The sequence below is a fragment of the Alexandromys fortis genome, unplaced genomic scaffold (genome assembly GCF_014885135.2).
Source record: "Alexandromys fortis isolate MF-2015 unplaced genomic scaffold, M_Fortis_MF-2015_v1.1 scaffold_63, whole genome shotgun sequence".
NCBI classification, from domain to species: Eukaryota; Metazoa; Chordata; class Mammalia; order Rodentia; family Cricetidae; genus Alexandromys; species Alexandromys fortis.
Genome location: NW_026067953.1, coordinates 5,662,173 through 5,681,093, shown reverse-complemented (window position 1 = coordinate 5,681,093; position 18,921 = coordinate 5,662,173). Strand labels below are relative to the sequence as shown.

The 18,921-nt window shown below is 44.5% G+C and overlaps 1 protein-coding gene across 1 annotated transcript in view; it reads right to left on the bottom strand.

Moving 5' to 3' along the window:
- Positions 1 to 18,921, bottom strand: part of Tdp1 (tyrosyl-DNA phosphodiesterase 1) — a 79,451-nt gene that overhangs the window by 46,092 nt on the left and 14,438 nt on the right. The window contains 9 exon segments of the mRNA XM_050151512.1: positions 2,241 to 2,348; positions 3,737 to 3,803; positions 5,576 to 5,624; positions 6,156 to 6,341; positions 7,145 to 7,223; positions 7,634 to 7,801; positions 10,994 to 11,086; positions 14,388 to 14,422; positions 18,524 to 18,620. Coding sequence (XP_050007469.1) covers positions 2,241 to 2,348; positions 3,737 to 3,803; positions 5,576 to 5,624; positions 6,156 to 6,341; positions 7,145 to 7,223; positions 7,634 to 7,801; positions 10,994 to 11,086; positions 14,388 to 14,422; positions 18,524 to 18,620 — 882 coding nt within the window.

Here is an 18,921-nt window from a genome sequence, read left to right as displayed (position 1 = left end):
GGGGGTGGGGTGGGGGGGGAGTGGCCTCAACTCTACACACAGCCTTACTTCTCGTCTAGGCGGGGCCCATGGCGTCTCACAAAACTCTGAGATGACCACAAGAGACCAGCGAGGCCGCTTAGTGGGGGTCAGTTCTCTCTCCTGCCCCTTCCCTCACACACCTGCAGAGCAGAAACACAGTTGTTCCTTCCGTGCTGGCAAGGGCTTGCCATTTTGATAGTGACCACCCAGGTGATCAAGGGGCTGGACTAGGGATCTAATGATGGGTTCTGAGTTACTCCAGTTCTGGCCATCATCGTGAATTTACAGACTGAGTGGGGGATTACCACAGTCTGACGAACAGCAGCTGCTGGCTTACATGCTTACAGTGAGATATTTATCCTCTCCACACGCAGGTAGTGGAAATATAGAAAGAACAGGGCATTACTTAGTGCCTTTTATGAACAAGGACTATGCTTTATTTGATTATCAACCACAGCCACTCACATAGATCCTATGAGCAGAGTTCACTAGACTTCCTGAATGCAGAAATGATGTGGTGTGTCTTACCACCAACTGGAATACATGCTGAGCAGGGCTTGATCACCCCCTTTAATCCCAGCATCCAGGAGAGAGAGGTAGGTAAATCTCTGTGAGTTTGAGTCCGATCTGGTTTACATAGCTAGATATAGGCCAGCCAGATTTACACAGTGAGATCTTGTCTAGCACTGCTTACACATGCAAGCACACACACACACACACACACACACACACACACACACACACACGTACTCACACACTCACATGAGCAATGACCCAGGCCTGGTGGCTCATGCATGCAATCCCAGCACTAGGGAGGATGAAGCAGGAGGATTACCATGGGTTTAAGGTGAGCCTGAGCTACATTATAAGAACTTTTTCCATAAAATAACCACACAAAAGAAAAGAAACACATGTATACTGTGAGATATTAAAGAGGACGACTTGGCCTCTCCACAGATTTAGGAGTTACTGAAGGTGGGGATACCTTTACAACGGTAGGAAGCTGCTTAATGATGGCCAGCTATTAGGAGGGAGATCAGATGTTCTTTAATGAAAAACAACTTAATGTGTGTGAGCATTCTGCCTGCATGCATGTCTGCTCACTGTGCACAGCCACCGCCACCACACACTGCGGACATGTTCTATTCCAGGTACCCGGTTCTGACACCTCATTTACTGCTCACAGTATAGCCATTACCTCTTCCCTTTTACAGACGAGGAAACAAACACAGATTAAATAAATTGCCCAAGTTTATAAAGCTACCAAATGACAGAAAAGCATCCTGAATGTTTATTTTTAGAGCTCAAAAGTATGTTTTTCCATTACACTCTGAGGCTGCGAAAACCTTTAGGATGCCCCTCTGTCATCGTGTTTATCAACCATCTCTTTGAGTCAGTATTTCTTACCTGAGTCAGGCACAAATGTTAGCCACAAAAAGTGACAACGTTTATTTGTTTAGAAGTATGTCCTTGGTACCATTTCAGTCTTAAAGCATCGAGCCCACTCTGTGACAGTGTAATTAGTTGTGATTGGCATCAATTAGGTTACTGAATCCCAGAGATGCCCAGTGCTTGGGTTCTGACTAGGAGCGAGGCACTAATGTTCTAGTCACAGTTCTGTTTTCCAAAGGGCAAAGCAATTTATCTTTTTTTAAAAAAAAAGAAACAGAAATGTCAGTGGGTAGGTAGTTCCTTTTAGGGGTGATTAAAATATTCTAAAATTAGATTATGGTGATGGTTGTACAATTCTGTGAACATGTTAGACTGTTAAATTGTAGACTTTAATGCACAGATTTTATGGTATATGAATTCTATCATAATAAAGATGTTTTTCAAATGGTACATGAGACATTTGATTGCTCAAGTTTTAATTATCTAAAGAGACACTAATAGAAGAAAAATAGAATCATTTAACATTTTGTTTTTTTTTCTGTATTTACCCTAAATGTCAGTTTGCTTAATCACTATTATTATTATTACTACAGCACATAAAAGGAAGTCAATCCGAAGTTTGTGCCAATCTTATAGACATCCAGATAGACATGTAAAACCAGGCGACAGTCACACATTCAATAAGACATTAGCCACAGGCCTCCTTTAAGGTTCAGTGACAGAAGCAGCTGAGAACGAACAACACTTCCCAGAACACTTTCCAGGACTCCACTCCGTTTCAGAGCAGAAGTTAAAGACCTCCCGTGAGACATTTAAGGTCCCTTTACTTTGTAACAAGAAACCAAGCCAGTTTACTGAAGTCTGATGAAGGCCTCATGTACGTCTTAATATGTGGCATGGCGTTGCTCCGGCCAGATGTCTCTGCTGACCACTTGCTAGTGACAGGAGAGACATAAACCACTATTAGAAAATAATTCAAGTCAGACAAAATTCTTATATACTAGCGAGCTGCACGAAAAGCAACATCCTATCTAAGGAGACAGTAGGAGCACGGCCCATGACTTGTGGTGGCTGATGGAACTGTTTAGATGACAGAAGAACATTCAATCATTCTGAAAAGTAAGGATGTCAAAAAAGGAAATTTAGCGTGAGTCACAAAAGCATCAAACCCCTGGACATGGAGTTTCTTGTCCTTTCATGTGCTAACTAGAACACATGCATGCATGCACACATGTGTAGACACAAGCATGCACATGTGCACTACACTGGTTTCACTGTGCTTTATCTGCACATGTGTACACAGGTCTCTGGCTGTGAGCTCTTAGAAGCAGGAAGCCTATAGTGCCCTATAAGGCAAACTACTGAGTAGTGGCTCCCACAGAGGTCTCCCAAAGGAACAAACTGAGTGAAATACAATATATCGCAGGGGAGAGCTAAGAAGGCAGGAGGATCATTCACAAATGCTTCAGTTTTGGCTTGGAGAATAACTCCCACGTTTCCAACATTTGAGGACTAAGGTTCCAAGGCATCATGGCCTTCGTCAAGAGGCCGTGATTCTGGCTTGGAAGAGGATAATCCCTCAAGCTAACAGGCAGTTTGCCAGCATAGAATCAGGACTATGAGGGCCCCCATTTTCTTCATCCGAGCGAACCTAGGAGTTTGAAACTGAAAGGAGCATACTTCAGCCTGCTCTGGAAGGACAACGCTCCATTTCGGGAGACACGACAGAAATGCAGCTGGCCAACAGGAATGTCAGCAGAAAGCTATGGAAATGGACTCCCACCCCCATTTCTGGCCGCCCAGCTGCAAAAGCCCCTACTAAAGTGAATAAGACATTGGGTTTGGTCTAGAACATTCGGGCAGGCAAGTGCGGTAGCTGGAGGAGGAGAAGGACAAGCCTTCCTTCCCTTCCCATCCATCACCTATTTCACCAAACACCGTCTTTCTCCTGGAGACAGAGGCAGGGACTCCACCCTCAGCCAGCGAGGCCCACGGCCTACATATATAGTTAAGAAGATTATACTTCACGCTTCAGCAAAGTGAACGAGACGCTGCTTATGTAAACCATAAACTACAGGATCTCTTATTTATCTTTTTCTTTGCCTGCCAATATTTAAATAGAAACCTTACAGAGATATAAATTTTACCCTGGTTTTAAAAACCTATTCCAAAAGTTTTCAAAACCTTGTTTTAAATTATTTTTGTCACTAACATATGTAGATGAAAGAATAGCCGTGTTATATAAGGTGCTTTTTAAAAGAACAGGCCGACAACACTCTTGGTCCTGATGAAGCGAGAGCAGCACTGAGAACCAACTATTCACTGAAAGTAGGAATGCAGCCAATTCTGTTTCTCAGCTGTCTGGATGCTATAGGGAAGGGAGCCCCCAGCTTTTAAAAGAAGGAAAAGAAAACAAATACAAATAATGAAATTTAATTTGAGGCATCTTCATTAAGAAGAAGATCTCTATAAACAGTGAGAAGGTAAATGACAAACCGCCTTTCATTATTTCATCTCAAGTCATAGTTCACTGAGAGAAAATGCCCACGCTTCCACCAGACACGTCACCTCTCTCTCTGTGTTTCTGTCTTTGTGCTCACACTGGCCAGGCAAGGCCCTGCTACTGAGCTACAACCCCAGCGCTCTTTACGGTCTCACGAAGTTGCCTAGGCTGACCTGGATCTCACTCTGTAGACCAGGTTGGCCTTGAATTTGTGATCCTGCCTCTCAGCCTTAAGAGTAGCTGGGATCAAAGGTCTGTACTACTAGAACCCAAATTAGAGACTTTTTTTTTTTTTTTTTTTTTTTTGTGGCTTCCTTTCTCTGGAAGGGGAGACACATAAACAGCTTACTGTCCGAGAAGAAAAGGTACCAGTTAGCTACACAGACTGAAAGTATTAGAAAAGACCACAGGGAGAACCCGGGCCTGCTTTACAACCATAGGGAGGTATAAAACAGCACTAGGTTTTTGTCCTCGGTAGGACTTATGAGAAGGTAGTGAGTGACAGATCCAGTGCTGCTTCCACTGCCTTTACACTGCCATTTCCAAACAGGCAGGCAGGGAGGTTCTCAGAACAGGAAGGTATGAAAAATCCACTGTAGATTCACCAGAGATTTTCCAAACACACTGCAGGATGTCCCCACAGTAATCTATGTGCCGAGAGGGCCTTAGACAATTCCAGGGGTCAATAAGGTATGTCCTGTCTCCTACTGCAAATAGCTAAAAATATATTCCACTGCAGAATCACTTATAAGATTGCTTCATTGAGAGTGCCACGTTCTCCCCCATTAAAACTGCACTTTGAATAGACCTAGGCTATTAGAAGCACAGAAAGAAAAACTACCCATGTCTCTGAGTCAAAGTGAAGTAATTTTATTTTGTCATTAAAAAGAAACAATTGACAAATATACCCTGAACCTTCTTAAGGAATCTTTTGGCAAGGTCACATTTAATTTCATAAGCAACAAATGGGCAAAATTAGTTTTAATTTACTGCATTCTGCTACCAGCCAGGCATGAATGCCAATCAGACTCAGTTTCTTTCAGAGGCATACTCTCTGGGGCTTTTGTTAATAATCTGATAGCATTACAGAGGATGCTTCTGTTTAAAAGTTCAGTGCTCAGTAGTGGAAAAAGAGAAGAATGAAGTTGAGAGATTCTTTTCCCCCTAAGAAAATTAAGACTAGGCGTTTGCAGGTGAGGCCCCTGAAAAATGACATATCACCGAAGTTATACAAAATAATCACTAGCTCTAGGCCTGAAATGTATCTGTATCTTGGAAAGTAAATTAGGAAGGGCTATGTGGAGCCTCTGACATGGGCAGAGGGAAGGACGCTAGCCAAGCTGTCAAGGAGCAGGGAGTGCAGGGGAGCTCAGTTCGGCTGGACGTCTTGTCTGGACAATCAACACGTTGGATTACTTCTAAATAAGCATTAGTAAAGCCGAGGAAAAGCATCTGCGGGGAGTCACTATGACAGCGAAGCAGCGAGCCTAAACTGCCCTGCTCTAGAACACGCTGGGCTCAACAACCCCTGTCTCATTAGCTTTATCAGGATAAGGGAAAACCATTTCCACATTGCTAACCAACTCTGATGAAAAATAAACAAAACAAAACATGCCCCAAGGCATGTGAGAATATACAGAAAAACCACAACTGAGTTACCAGGATATCCTTCTAAGCTGGTCCGCACGTTTTCCACAGAAGGTTAGATCTAAAAATAACCAAGAGAAGAGAAAAACAATGAAACTTGGCATGAATCAGGTTGAAAGAAAGGAATGTTGGCTAGTTCTTTTTTAAAAATTAGAAAGAAAATGTATCTTAAATTAAAAGAAAATTCCCATCTTACTAGAAAACTAAATGGGTAATAACTAATCTACAGGAAGCATGTATCTAACTGATGAAAAATTATATTTTAATTTAAATGTTTTTCTCTCTGAAATGACAAATTAATATTGAATTGAATGTAAAATTAATCATCAATTCACAGGTCTCTACACAACGAACAGAGCATATAATTCTTCTGCAGTGGTAAGCCCGGCATTTCTCCCCTTGGCTCCACAACTTGAAAGAAGAATGAAGAAAACACACTGAGTCCGTGTCTGCACCGAGGCTCCTGAACACGCCAGAAGTCCTCGCCTGGGTGGCACCGGGCCCACAGATGGTGTTCCCTCCCCACCCACAGATTAGCGCACTGTGATAAGGAAGGCTGCTTCTCAGTTCTTTTGGACCACAGAGGGCTCACCAGATGAAGAAGAGCTGCACTTTTCCCTGGAGTTCCGCCATCTTCTCTCTGTGCCAGCAAGCTCTCTTTAAACTCTGAGCACAGCCACTTGGACTCATCAGGCCCCAGAGAACCAATGCTTGAAAACTGACCCACGATGGGCCAGCACTCGTCTTTAGGTACAGATGGGGCATGCGCTCGCAGAACCTGCTCCAAAATAAAAATGAGTGCAACAGTCACAGCAGTAGCAATAGGAACTAAAGTGCCCTAAACACACGGACCGTGTTTACAAAGAAACCCTGAAGACATTAGTAGTCGGCAGCATGCTCACAGATGCTTTCTTCTTTGGGAACTATGTTTAAATACTAAAAGGATGTGTCCCCTCCACACCCCACTATGCTGTGGTAGCCTGAATATAATTGGCCCCCATAATCTTATCAGGACTGTTAGGGGGTGTGGCTTTGTAGGAGAGGGTATAGCCTTGTTGGTGGAAGTGTGTCACTGTGCGGGCGGGCTTTGAGGTTTCCTATGCTCAGGATACCACCCAGTGTGTTAGTCAACGTCCTGTTGCCTGCAAGATGTAGGACTCTGCACACTGCCATGCTCCCCACCATGATGATAATGGACTGAACCTCTGAAACGACAAGCGAGCCACCACAAGTAAATGTTTTACTTTAAAAGAGTTGCCCTGGCCATGGTGTCTTCACAGCAATAGAAACCCTAACTAAGACATATATGGACAGGAAGTCTTTAAAATTCTTTGATTTGCATTAAAAACAAAAGCAGAATAAACATTTTCAAAGACCCATCTTAGCAGAAAGGTGTTTTACACCTGCTACTCGACACAGTTCTGTCCATTCCACAGCCGACAAGAGGCAGGCTGAGAAAGAAGTTAAGACCACAAGGCTTGTATAGCACTGGCTGGGATTTGAACCACCACCATAAATGAAAAGGGAGAAAGAATACACATTCTATTATTTTAAATGTTAAAACAGGAAAAGTGTTATTACCTTCCGAAGCCTAAAATGTCCCCAGTTATCTTTGTGACTTCCTTGAAAGCGTCCAGGGGTTGAACCGACAAGGTAAACACTAAACAAAGTAAAACACAATAACATAACGTGCAAGTTGTGCTACGATACCACAAGCCCACAGACAACACATAAGAACTAACATAATGGCAGAGTCCAAGGGGCCAGTTCACTCGAGGGCCATGCCTCCTCAGCGGGAACCGCTGCTCTGAAGGTCCTTCTTGGCTAAACCAGTTAGTAAGGTACCAGGCAAAGAACTCAGAAATGCTACCAGTACCCAAGCGGGAGGCATAGACCCACTGCCACCTTAATGCCGTGAACCAGAGCCATGAAGTGATCAGATCTGTTCTCATCCCCTCACCCTCCCATGCAGCACAGTCAAATACCACTCCTCCCCTTCCCCAGGTCCCGGCCTTCCAGACCTTTATGGCTTGCAACTTCAGCTTCCCATACTGGTAAGGGGACACATACTTGGTTTCAGAGAGATCGTGCTCTTGGATGGCGTCTATCCACTCCTGGAGAGGGGGAAGATTGTACGCCCTTAAATAACTGATGAGGTCAGCTTTAAAGTGGGTGCTTGACTCTCCGGATGTGTGCTTTTCCGGGTCAACTCGTGGGTACAAAGGGCTCAACCATATTCTAGAATGAAAAAAAAAAATAACCTTTAATTACCATCAGGAGCTTTTACTGTAACAATGCCTCTGTGATGATTATACACCCAAAGAGGTGGATCCCTGCCACTGTCTTTACATGGAGACTACGGGACGTCTGGCAGGAGGAAACAGATTGGATCACATTGATCCAGTGACTCCCCTCACAGAATTATTTCTGGATGTTATTGCTTGATGTAAAACCAGGTCCTTATCAGTGTGGATCTTTAGCCAAACTAAGAATCAAGAGCTATCCATACCAAGAAAAATGTATATGCAAGTTTATTTTCAGTAAGAATTCTTTTTTAAAAAAAATATAAATGTACATTCAATAGTGGTTTGAGATATTTTCATGTCCTATAGATTCTGTGCCTGGAATGAGTATATAACACATTTAATATTAGCTTCCAATTGTTAAGCATTTAACAGTGATAAGACATTAGATGACTTTCATCTCAGAAATAATCATAAACCCAAAAGATACAATACAATATGATATAAGTAGATTACAAAAAACAGTATGGCTTTGCGCCTCTAGAATTACATGTTCGCAAAACCAGATTAAGAGTTCTGCCCTCAAAAGGAGGAGCCCTAAGAGGCAACGAATGGTTAGGTCAGCCCAGACCATACTTGTTGTCACTATCTTTCCCTTCTGTGGCCACTGCCCCTGTAGTTCTACCCACCAAGCCCGACAGAAATGGCCCAATTCCTCTTCTACGCAGCTGCTCCCCGAGGAAGCAGGTGGGCTACCGGCTACCAGGATGCGTGGCAGGCTGGACGAGAAACCCTCGCTGTGGGTCTGAAGTCTATGCCTTCCCAGCAGAGAAGCATTTCACTCATTCCCTGCTTACCTTGGGGGAAATTAGTACAGAAAGGGCAGGGCTGCCTAAGGCTGGAGGCCACATCTGGACCACATCTGCTCCTCATTGGCTTTGCCATTGCAGGCAGAGTCTATGGCTTCTCTGGGTGTAAAGTGACCAGCTAGGCTAGACAGATGTGTGAGGTAGCCTCCCATCAATGCCGCTGAGCCTAAGAGCAAGAGGTTCACTAACAGACAAGTTCCAAACAGGCCCATGACAGGAGGTAACTTTCTAAATTAGGACACTGAGAAAGGAAGCGTTCTTAATACTTTGCGAGATGACATGAGAACAGTACATTGGGTCAAGAACTTGGAATTTTCATCATTTGCTTTCTATGTGTATGTGCCTGAGTACAGGTGTAGGTACCACATGCATGTAGATGCTCACAGAAGCCAGAAGAGGACATTGGATCCCTTGAAACGGGAGGTACAGGCAGTTGTGAGCTGCCTGATACGGCTGCTAGGAATCAACTTGGATCTCCTGCAAGTGCAGCAAGTGTTCTTAACTGTGGAGCCAATTCTTGAACCCAGCAAACAATGTGAGTTCTGAGACCTGAACAGGTGTTCAAGCAACAGCTCAGGACAGCTGGGACTTCTGCATAGTAGGGACCAAGCTCGGCCAGAGCAGACCGTTGACCAGGGAAGACTGCACATGGAAGGTGCCTTACAAGGTTTTGCTTTTCTAAAAGATTTCATTTTCATGAGCGTTTGTGTATGTGCACCATGTGTGTGCAGTGCCTACAAAGGTCCCAGGAGGGAGTCGGATCCCCTGGAACGGGAGAAAGAATCAGATGGCTGTGAGCCATTACACGGGAGCTGGGAACCAAACCTAGGTCCTCTGCAAGAAGAGTGGATGGCAATCTCTAGCCGCCTCTTGAGCTTTGCTGTTGTTTCTTAATTGCAACAGGAAATGGCAAAGTATCAGAGAGAATCAAGAGCAGGCAAAGCAGAGGGCGACAGGGTCCTGTACTAGAATGGCTGGTAGAGGCACGCCAGAGGACAGTTCTTCTTGCTTTGAGTCTGACCTATGTGAACTATAAACCTACTTTTAGGAACACTAGAAACTCTGAGGCCACACTGAGGTCACAGCAGGCCCAGAGGACGTGCTGGAAGGCTCCGTATTTCAGCTCATCCCATGGGCTCTCTGAGGCTTAGGAAAGCTCATCAGAGGGAAGACTTTCCAAAGTAGCTCTAGCCCAGGCTAGGCAGCAACACTGCAGATGTGAGCAGGGGAGGCGAGCAGCAGAGCACACTGGGGTCCTGTAATGAAGCTAGACAAACACCCGCATTGTCTTTGGACAGAGAAGGCTATCAGTCAGCTCTCTCCCAGGAAGGCAGGGATGTACATGACTTCAACCAAAGAAAAGGAATTAAAGCTATTCTCCAAGGGGGAAAGAAGTAGCTGAACACACCCCTAAAAATCCCTCTTACAAACAAATCCTTGGGCTGGGGAGATAGCACAGTGGTTAAAGAGCTTGTTCAAGTATGAAGACCGCAGTTTGGATCTTCACAGTCCATGTAAGACCAGGCACGGTAACTCACACACATAATTGCAATGATCCTGCAGCAAGATGGGAGGTGGGGACAGAAGAATCCCCAGAAACGTGTGCCAGCTAGCCTGGTGTACATAGCAGCAAGAGACCCAGTCTCAAACAAGGCTGACGTTGAGGATTGACACTCTAGGCTGTCATCTGACCTCCACATGTGCATGGTGGCACACACGTGTCCCTACTCACACACAAACATGCACACAGGGATCAAACAGAACAAAACTCATTTTTCTACACTGCCTTCCCATAACAGTAGATGGTCCCAGTCCCACATACAGGGTCGCACTAAGTGGACTCAGTAGGCTTAAAAAAATAAAAGAGCACACGAAGTTGAGAGGGAAAAGTGGCCAGAGTACACAGGGGAGGAACTAAGGGGTAGAATTAAGTTTAAAAAATTATATGCATGTGAGAAATTCTCCAACTAAAAGAGACTATAATTAATAAACTTCACAAAGCACTTGCATGTTAATGTTCCTGTACACAGTGACGGTCACAGATGATTCCGCGACAAGCTGTTAACATACTAGCTACCTCAGGAGAGAGGGCGGAGGACAGGGAGCAGCAGAGGACTGAGGGGATGGGGTGTGGCTCAGGTGGAGCAGTGCATTGCCCTGCAAAGAAAATCCCATGGCTGTTGCTGGAATGCCCTTTCTACGCACATGCCTATCACTTGCACAGGTAGAAAAGCAGAAAGAAAAAGGAATGCAAACAGCATTTGCCTTTGCCCTTTCCCAGCATAAAGGCCTGCCATGCAGTGCAGGGCCCTACCGACCCTTGGGTTTTCTGGTGCCAGTCTTCCCGGATGAGGTTGGAGGTGTGGATGACAACTCGGAGGCCTTCTTCGTAGAGCAAGAGCATCATTTTCCTTCAAAAAGGGGAGGTGAACAAAAGCATGAACAGAATTTTCCAAATAAACAGGCTTCTAACGAGAATGCAAGAAACAGCTGGAGGAATTCTTCACCTTTTATATTACCCCAATTTTAATTATTATAAACCCCCTTCTATAAGCCACCCTCTAAAAATGACCAGACTATCTGGGGGTCATGAACTCACATCCCTTCACCAGTCCCTTAGAGTCCGCGGTTATCATTTCATTATGGTGGACCATAATGCCCTGCTGCCCTGTGCAGGAGGACATCCTACAAGCAAGGTAGGAGCAGAACCTCCTGCTGTGTACAGCCTAGCCTGCTTGCAACAACTGACGCATACATGGCACAGGTTTAAGGTATCTGTCCAGGAGCCTGTTTCAGCCCTTAACTATGTGCACACATGCAGTGTACTGAGAATGTATCTCTTACTAATGCTGCAGTTGGAAGATGGCGAGATGCCCTGTCCTCAGACGTGTGTTCCATTAGCCATACTTGTCACCATTGTGTGCCTGGGCTTGAAGCAAGTCTCTTTCCTCCTCCGTGAACTCAAGGGAGACTGGACTGAGCCCTCTCTTTCCAGTGGGGCGTCTTGCATCACTAACATATTTTTCTTAACTTTCCTTCCAGTGAGAGAGGACAGGAGATACACACAAGAGCTCTCAATGTGAAGTCTAAAGGCAGGAACCTGTCCTTTAGAAGCCACAGGAGCTTTAGTGAACCAGTCAGTATGCCTGAGCCTCCTCTTTTCATGTGGATCATGAAGGATCAACCCCGACGTGGGACAGATGACGATGAAATCAAAGTCCACAATGTAAAGGTTAAATAAACACTTGGGCATTCACTCCTGTTCGGTGCCCTGCTTTATTTTGTAACTACGTGTTGGGTGACTTTTATCTCCAGTGTGTCCAGTTATTAAGGGACTTGAGTCTTCTCTCCAGAACTACAGTCTCATTTCTCAAGGCTGTAATGCTTCTCTTGGCTTTTTTTTTTTTTTTTAATGGTTTCTTCTGAGGCCAAATGCTACTTCTTAGTAGCTTATGTACCTCAGTAAATACATGTGACAACAACGAGGCTGTGTCTCCCCAAATGAGCCACTCCACGAGTTGAAGCTACACTGGAGGAGGTATATAAAGGTGAAGGGAAAGGCCAGGCTTGGTAGCACATGCCTGTAACTCTAGCAACTTGGGAAGCTGTGGCAGGATTGTGCCTATCTTAATTCAGGGCTAGGCTGGTAGATTTCAGGGGACCTTGTGTGACTGTGCTCTGGTGTGACCAAGGCCCTGCCTCTTGAAAAAGATAACTAAGTAAGAGGAAAGGCAGGACCAGAAGAGAGAATAAGATATTTAGTTCTTAGCAACTTAGACAATAAATTAATGCAAGGCTCAAGAAATGACAGCTGCTGAGCTATCTGCTCTGTAGTTATGAAATGCGGTCCTTGAAATCTGGACAAATTGACACACACAGTTGCCACATTAGCAGCTGATCATAATTAAGGATAAGCTAGCTAGGGTCTCATGATAGAAGCTTTACAAATATTTCCATTAATCAAGGCATCAATTACAAGGAAATCATGTATCAATGTCAGTGAATCCTATCAAACAGAATTAAGAATTAATTTAAGGGGAGACATATTAATCTTTTCATAGACAACATTATGTGTGTTAGTAAGGTCACAGTTAAAACTATAGGGAGATAAGGAGTGAAGTCTCCCCCAAAAGGTGGACCCACAGTACTGTCCCTAAGTAGTGGGGGTAGCAAAAGGGCTGCTTCCTAAATGGGAAGGTGTGCTATGCAGAAGGGAGAATATGCACGCCAGGCACCTCCATTCCAGGCACTGTTTTAGGATGCCCTAGCACGTGTCAAGACAATGCCAAGAAGAAGCAATTCTCATTTTACAACTGCAGAATCTGTGGCTGGAGGAAACAGTATTATGTAGGTCACCAAATGAGCCTGTAGAAGATGGTTGAACTCACCCACGCCCATAAACCAGGGCACTGTGTGTAGGGCACATAGCCAGAGGTGAGATGGTGAACATTTTATGGTACTAGAAAATGAAGGGGAGAAGAGGTCTTGGTGAGAAGATGGCCAGCTGGAGAAGTTGGCGGGAAAAAAATATGCCCCAGCAGGCTGTGGCTGGGCCCTGCTGAGATGAGGACATGGTCCATTCAGTTGCTTTGGCTTTGTTCCCCAACTCTGGGGAAACCAAAAAGCTTTCCCATTCTAAAGTACCAAGTAACACACTGTGCCTGGGATTGCTGTGCGCTCTATGTGCTCTGCACAGGGTACCCATGGCCTGGTCAACGCATGCTTGCTCAGGCGTGTGTCATCCCAGGAACTGCGCCACAGCCACTGTTGTTAGCTCCAGGCTGTGAAGACAGTGTCTACTTCATCGCCACAAGCTGGGGCTTTCTCTGTTTCTACCTCACATGCTCTGGTTTGTGCTCTCACCAAAGATGAAAAGCTGTGAGGACAAAATGGCATCCTCCAGGCTTGACACTCAAAGACATTATAGATATTGATGAATCATTTTTGTCACTTGCTGGTGAGACGGGGATCTCATATGTAGACTGATCCCTTGTCTCAGCCTCCCAAAAGGTAGGATTACAGGCATATGTGTGCTATCTTCCCTGGATTGACAAACAATTCTTAAAATAACAAACAATCCAGATCTCTAGACACGAGTTCATCCTTTATAAGATCCTGACATTTCTGCAAATGTAAACCATGGATACTCCCTAGCTCGGAATGGACCTACTCCAGTAACTTCTCCGAACTGAGAACTGCTGGATTTAACCTACAAAATGCACACGTGTGAGCTGCTCTAAGGAGCAAGGGATGAATGAGGCAGAGGAGATACAAAGTCAGTTGTAGCGGTGGGCAAACAAAGAACAAATTAAAAACTAAAGTTTAAAGTGAGTTCAATTCCTATTTTCATTCCCAAGGAAAATCAACTCATTTATTCTAAGCCTGAGTTTTCTGGTCTATGATATTAAAAGGATCAATAACTAATACCAGACTATTCAATATAACTCATTCTTGCTAAATCAGAGAACTTTTGAGAAGCAGGGATGCTGTAAGCACTGACTGTGTACACAGAATCATCTGTGATCACAAGGACTACACTTGTAATTCTATGCTTTTGAGCAGCCACACTGGATGTCCTGAGTGAAAGGCAGAGACCCCTGAGTCAGATTCACGCTTCTATGCTGAATCTTGGGATCGGCTCGCAAAGCTCCTTGCTCGTATCCTGTGACCAATTAAAATCACACCTCCCCCCATTTCGTCAAAGTTGCTTACGTGTGGTGTGTTCCAAATGCAATATCCAACTTTGCCTAGGACAGAAAGAAACAATTTATTTTAAAAGTCTCACTTAATATTTACTATTCCTATTCCTAGCTACTGGAAATTAAGGAGAAGGGAACCAAGACAACTTAAAAAAATGTTTTACTGCCCTCTGTTGGACAAACAAAAGACAGCTTTTTTGTTTATATTTGCTTGTTTTGTTTTTGTGGCATTTTGAGACAGGGTTTTTTCTATGTAGCCTTGGCTGTATTGGAACTCACTCTGTAGATCAGGTTGGCCTGGGCTCAGAGACCCACCTGCCTCTGCCTCCCATATGCTGGGATTGAAGGCGTGCACCACCATCTGGCAGAAGACAGCTTTTATTTTAGCACCCAATAAGGCTCATTTAAAACACTTTTTTTTTGTTTTCCCACATGATTTAATACATACTGCATTTTAACTACAGTAATTATGAGTGACAAGCCTAATTTCTTTAGCTGCCAAAAACCTAATAAAATAATTATGATTCTAAACAAAATTTTAAATGAGATATTTTTCTTCTATTGAAAAATTAAGGTGAATAGTTTTAAGGATACATTTAATTTCAAATGAGATTTTTTTTCTATTGCAAAATTAAGGTGAATAGTTTTAAGGATATATTTAAAACAGCATTGACTGTGAAGACAACACAAAGACATCATGATGCTAAATTAAAAGAGAACGTTTCATACAAACTAGCACAAGCTGGAAGTAAACGATGCCAAACCCACCTTGTGCTCTGGAATGACATCTTTACACATAAGTGTAGGCATGTTGAGAACAAACTTTTTATCTACCATCTTATCTACCATCTTGCACAACAAGACGTCGGTCAACAGAATACGCCAGAAAGAACAGGTTATGGGATACACAAGCAGCTGAGTGATCAGTTTAGGAATACACTACCTGGGCTCAAATCCTGCCTCATATTTGCCTGACTTTGGGAAAAACTTACATTCTCTGCTTTGCTTTTTCCTCTTTAAAACAGGCTATTGCTATGAGACTCGGAGTTGCTGGGAGAGGATGGGAAAGGACATACAAGTGCTTAGGAAAGAGGCATGTTTGCTGTAAGCGAGACAGACGTGTGAACATTCAGGGAGCCCTCCCCACCACATGACAGAAGGACAGGGCTGGCTGCTAGGGACAGAAATGGAGGACTGTTACATGCGAGCAGGTACAACACAGTTTGCAGGTGCTCCCGAAGGTCCATGCAGCTTGGGGGACACGGGTAGACCAGCGTGTGTCTGTGCTTTTTGGCCAGAGAAGAAAGCTATAGACTGTACTTCATGTCTTTACAATTACAGAATCACTTTATCAGCTGATTTTTAACTGAGAAGAAGCAGTGGTTAAGAGAACTGGCTTCTAAATTTAGTTTGGTCACACGTTCCATGCTTTCAGGCACAAACAACGGACTGAAAGTAACTTCAATAGATGCTCTTTAATGCGGGCTTTTTTGGGCTAATGCACCAACTCTTTCAAATGCTGTAATGAATGCCATTAGCAACCCATTTTATACACAGACAAATTAGATTTAAAGAAATGGAAAGCGACAAGGCCAGAATGAGTATCGTGGAATGAACCTTCATGCCATGCCCATCCTCCAACTCACGTGTCAAAGCCGAAGCCCAAGGGGGGCAGGGTTAGTGAGGGGGACTTGATGGTGGTAAGTAAAATCAAATGAAGTCATAGGAAGGGAGGAGGGGAGCCAATACAGTCAGTGTCCTCTTAGATACCAGAGAGCTAGTCCACCCCCATCTCCCCCTGCTGTGTGAGGACACCATGAAAATACAGCTGTCCACAAGGTAGGAGGAACCTTTATCAGGAGCCGGAGTGACCTGCACTAGGACTCAAATTCTCAGCTTCCTAGATATCCGTTATTTAAGCTGCCCAATATCAAAATAAAAGTGTTTTCCATCCAGGAATGTTGTACAGTTGCCTAGGCATAGAGCCAAGAGGCAGAACTCAGGCAAAGTGACCCTTGGCTACCACCGTCACCTCAATTTCCAGCCCCTTGCACTAAATCTCTGCCCAATTGATTCCTTGATGAATGTTATTACCAGAAAAATTCAAGATGGAGAGGCACTTCAGTATGTCAGGACAGGGCCATGATTCTCGGGTATCCCTCTAGATTGAGCAGAGGTGCTCTAGTAGGGTTTCTTGCAAGGCTTGTGAGAAATGTGTCTCTGCGCCCTCTAGTGGCCATCCTAAACCTGGTGCTAGGTAGAGGCTGTCTGAAGACTATTTCATCAGGGCCTTCAGGATTCCTGTGTCAGTTTACTTTTAGTTTACTTTCTACCTCTTCTGTCGGTGGAAATCAAAGCAAACAACAGAATTTTAGGTGACTTCTGAACAAAGGCATGAAGATATCTCTGCGCATAAGATGAACCACAAACACTTTTTGTGGGAGAGGATTTTCTTAGTGATACTGAGGCTAGAACCCAGGGCCTTGTGGACGCTAGGCAAGCGCTCTAGCACTGAGCCACAGCCACAGTCCAGAAGACACGGTTTGAAGCCATAGTGACATGATGTGAAATGGGTTAAATCAGAGAAAAACGCTGTGGGGTGTTTAAAAGTGACCTAATGTCTTCTGTTTAAAACAAAATCATCGGCGTCATTTAGAGCTGGAAGGAGTGTAGTAATCAAATGTGAGCTAAAACTCTCCATTGTGAGAGAGAAAAGAGACCCTAGAAGGAAAATTACAAGGAAAGGGACCCAGATATCATGTCTCTACTTTCAGAGAAAAAACCCTGGTGTGTACACATGTGTACAGGAAGCGTGTTTTATCCAGTGAGCGGTCTCCTCAGTCCAAGATCAGAAACGTTGAGCCCACTTTACTGCAGTGAGGACAAGGAGAGAAAACTGTAGCCGTGGCTCACTGTGGTTGCTCGGGGATGGTGGTAACCATGCTGACAGAGCAGGAAATGGTGGATGTTCTACCTGCTACTTCACAGTTACCATTTCCACAGAAAGGAATGCTTTCCGACAAAAATCCCCTCAACTCCTCTTCTTCCCATTTTTGTCTGTTTGTTGCTCAAAATAACACCTGGAATAAACAGGTCCTTCTAGAGGCAGTGTATAAAGTAACTGCTGCAACAAAAGCCCAAGGCTTATCGCCACACTGCAGGCTATACCGAGCATAGGGCAAAATTATGGAAGAGTCAGAGAAACTGGACAATGGCTTCTGTTGTCCCATCTTCCTCTCTGCTTTGGTTCTAGTATGTGACCACTCAATGTCCCTTCACTGCGCTGGGATCTCGTGCCATGTGGGGCTCCCTTCAGTTTTCTAACAGGCTGTTTAATCTACGGGTCTCTCTGTTTCTCTGGCTGACGTGAAAAGAACTGAGGACAATTAAAGCGTCAGTGGTGGCTAACGGAAGGCAGAAGTGTCACAGAAACAGTTATCAGCTGCATTCAAAGAAATCCAGAGCCACTGGCTGCATCTGGGAGACAGGTCGCATGCTGAAATCCAGGTTACAAGAAGCACAAGACAAACAAAGCACAACCAAGCGCTAGCTGACTTCAGCAAGAGATGCATGCTGTACTGAACACAGACAACAGAAGAGGGAGCTCAGCCCTGAGACAGACTAGGGGAAGAGGATAGCTGACCTCAAATGTAGAGATCTCTGCACGAAACCGGACAGTGGTGGCACACACCTTTAATCCCAGCACTCAGGAGGCAAAGACAGGCGGATCTCTGTGAGTTCGAGGCCAGCCTGATCTACAAGAGCTAGTTCCAGGACAGGCACCAAAGCTACAGAAAAACCCTGTCTAAAAAAAAAAAAAAAAAAAAAAAAAAAAAAAAAAAAAAACCCAAAAAAGTCTCTGCATGAGCCAGGAAGACATACATTATTCTGTGTGGTTCCAGAGAGGGGAGGGCAGGAAATCGGAGCCAACATGTAGCAGTCACTAGGAGACTTCAAGTCAAGCTAAAGAAAAAGGTCTGACCATGGGAGTCCCTGCTAGTGAAGTGAGTCACTTCAGGAGTGTTTAAGCCGGAATCAGACAAGGATCTGCTGGTAGAGCTAAACGGGGGATAGGGGGGTGGGTTCGCTGCCCACAGTGGGAGGATGGACTCAATTAACTCAGCCTGAGGTCAAGCAAGAGCAGCTTACCTGGCAGAGGGAAATGTTTGCATAGGGCTTTGCCTGGGCTTCCAAGTCTGCCTTGGCTTCTCTCTTATCTCCGTGCACAAGCAGGATCGGTTTCTTCCTGAAAAGAGATCAGAAATGTTTAAAATGCACTGTTCACAAAGCTGGCTTCTTGCTTCATTGAGGAATAAAGGCTGCCTAGTCCCTGCCATTTGTTTCAGACCTTTGTGGCTAACATCAGGTGACTGCCAGTGCTCATGCATGATTCCCAAGCCTGGCCAACCGTAATACAGGCAAGTTACAGCTCTGCAAAATTCTTGAGTATTAGTCTTCCTTGGTTCAAAAGAGCACAGAGAAGGTTCTGTGCTCTTGTTTCAGACAGTGCCTACCAAAGACATGGACTGGCGAGATGGGTCAGAGGG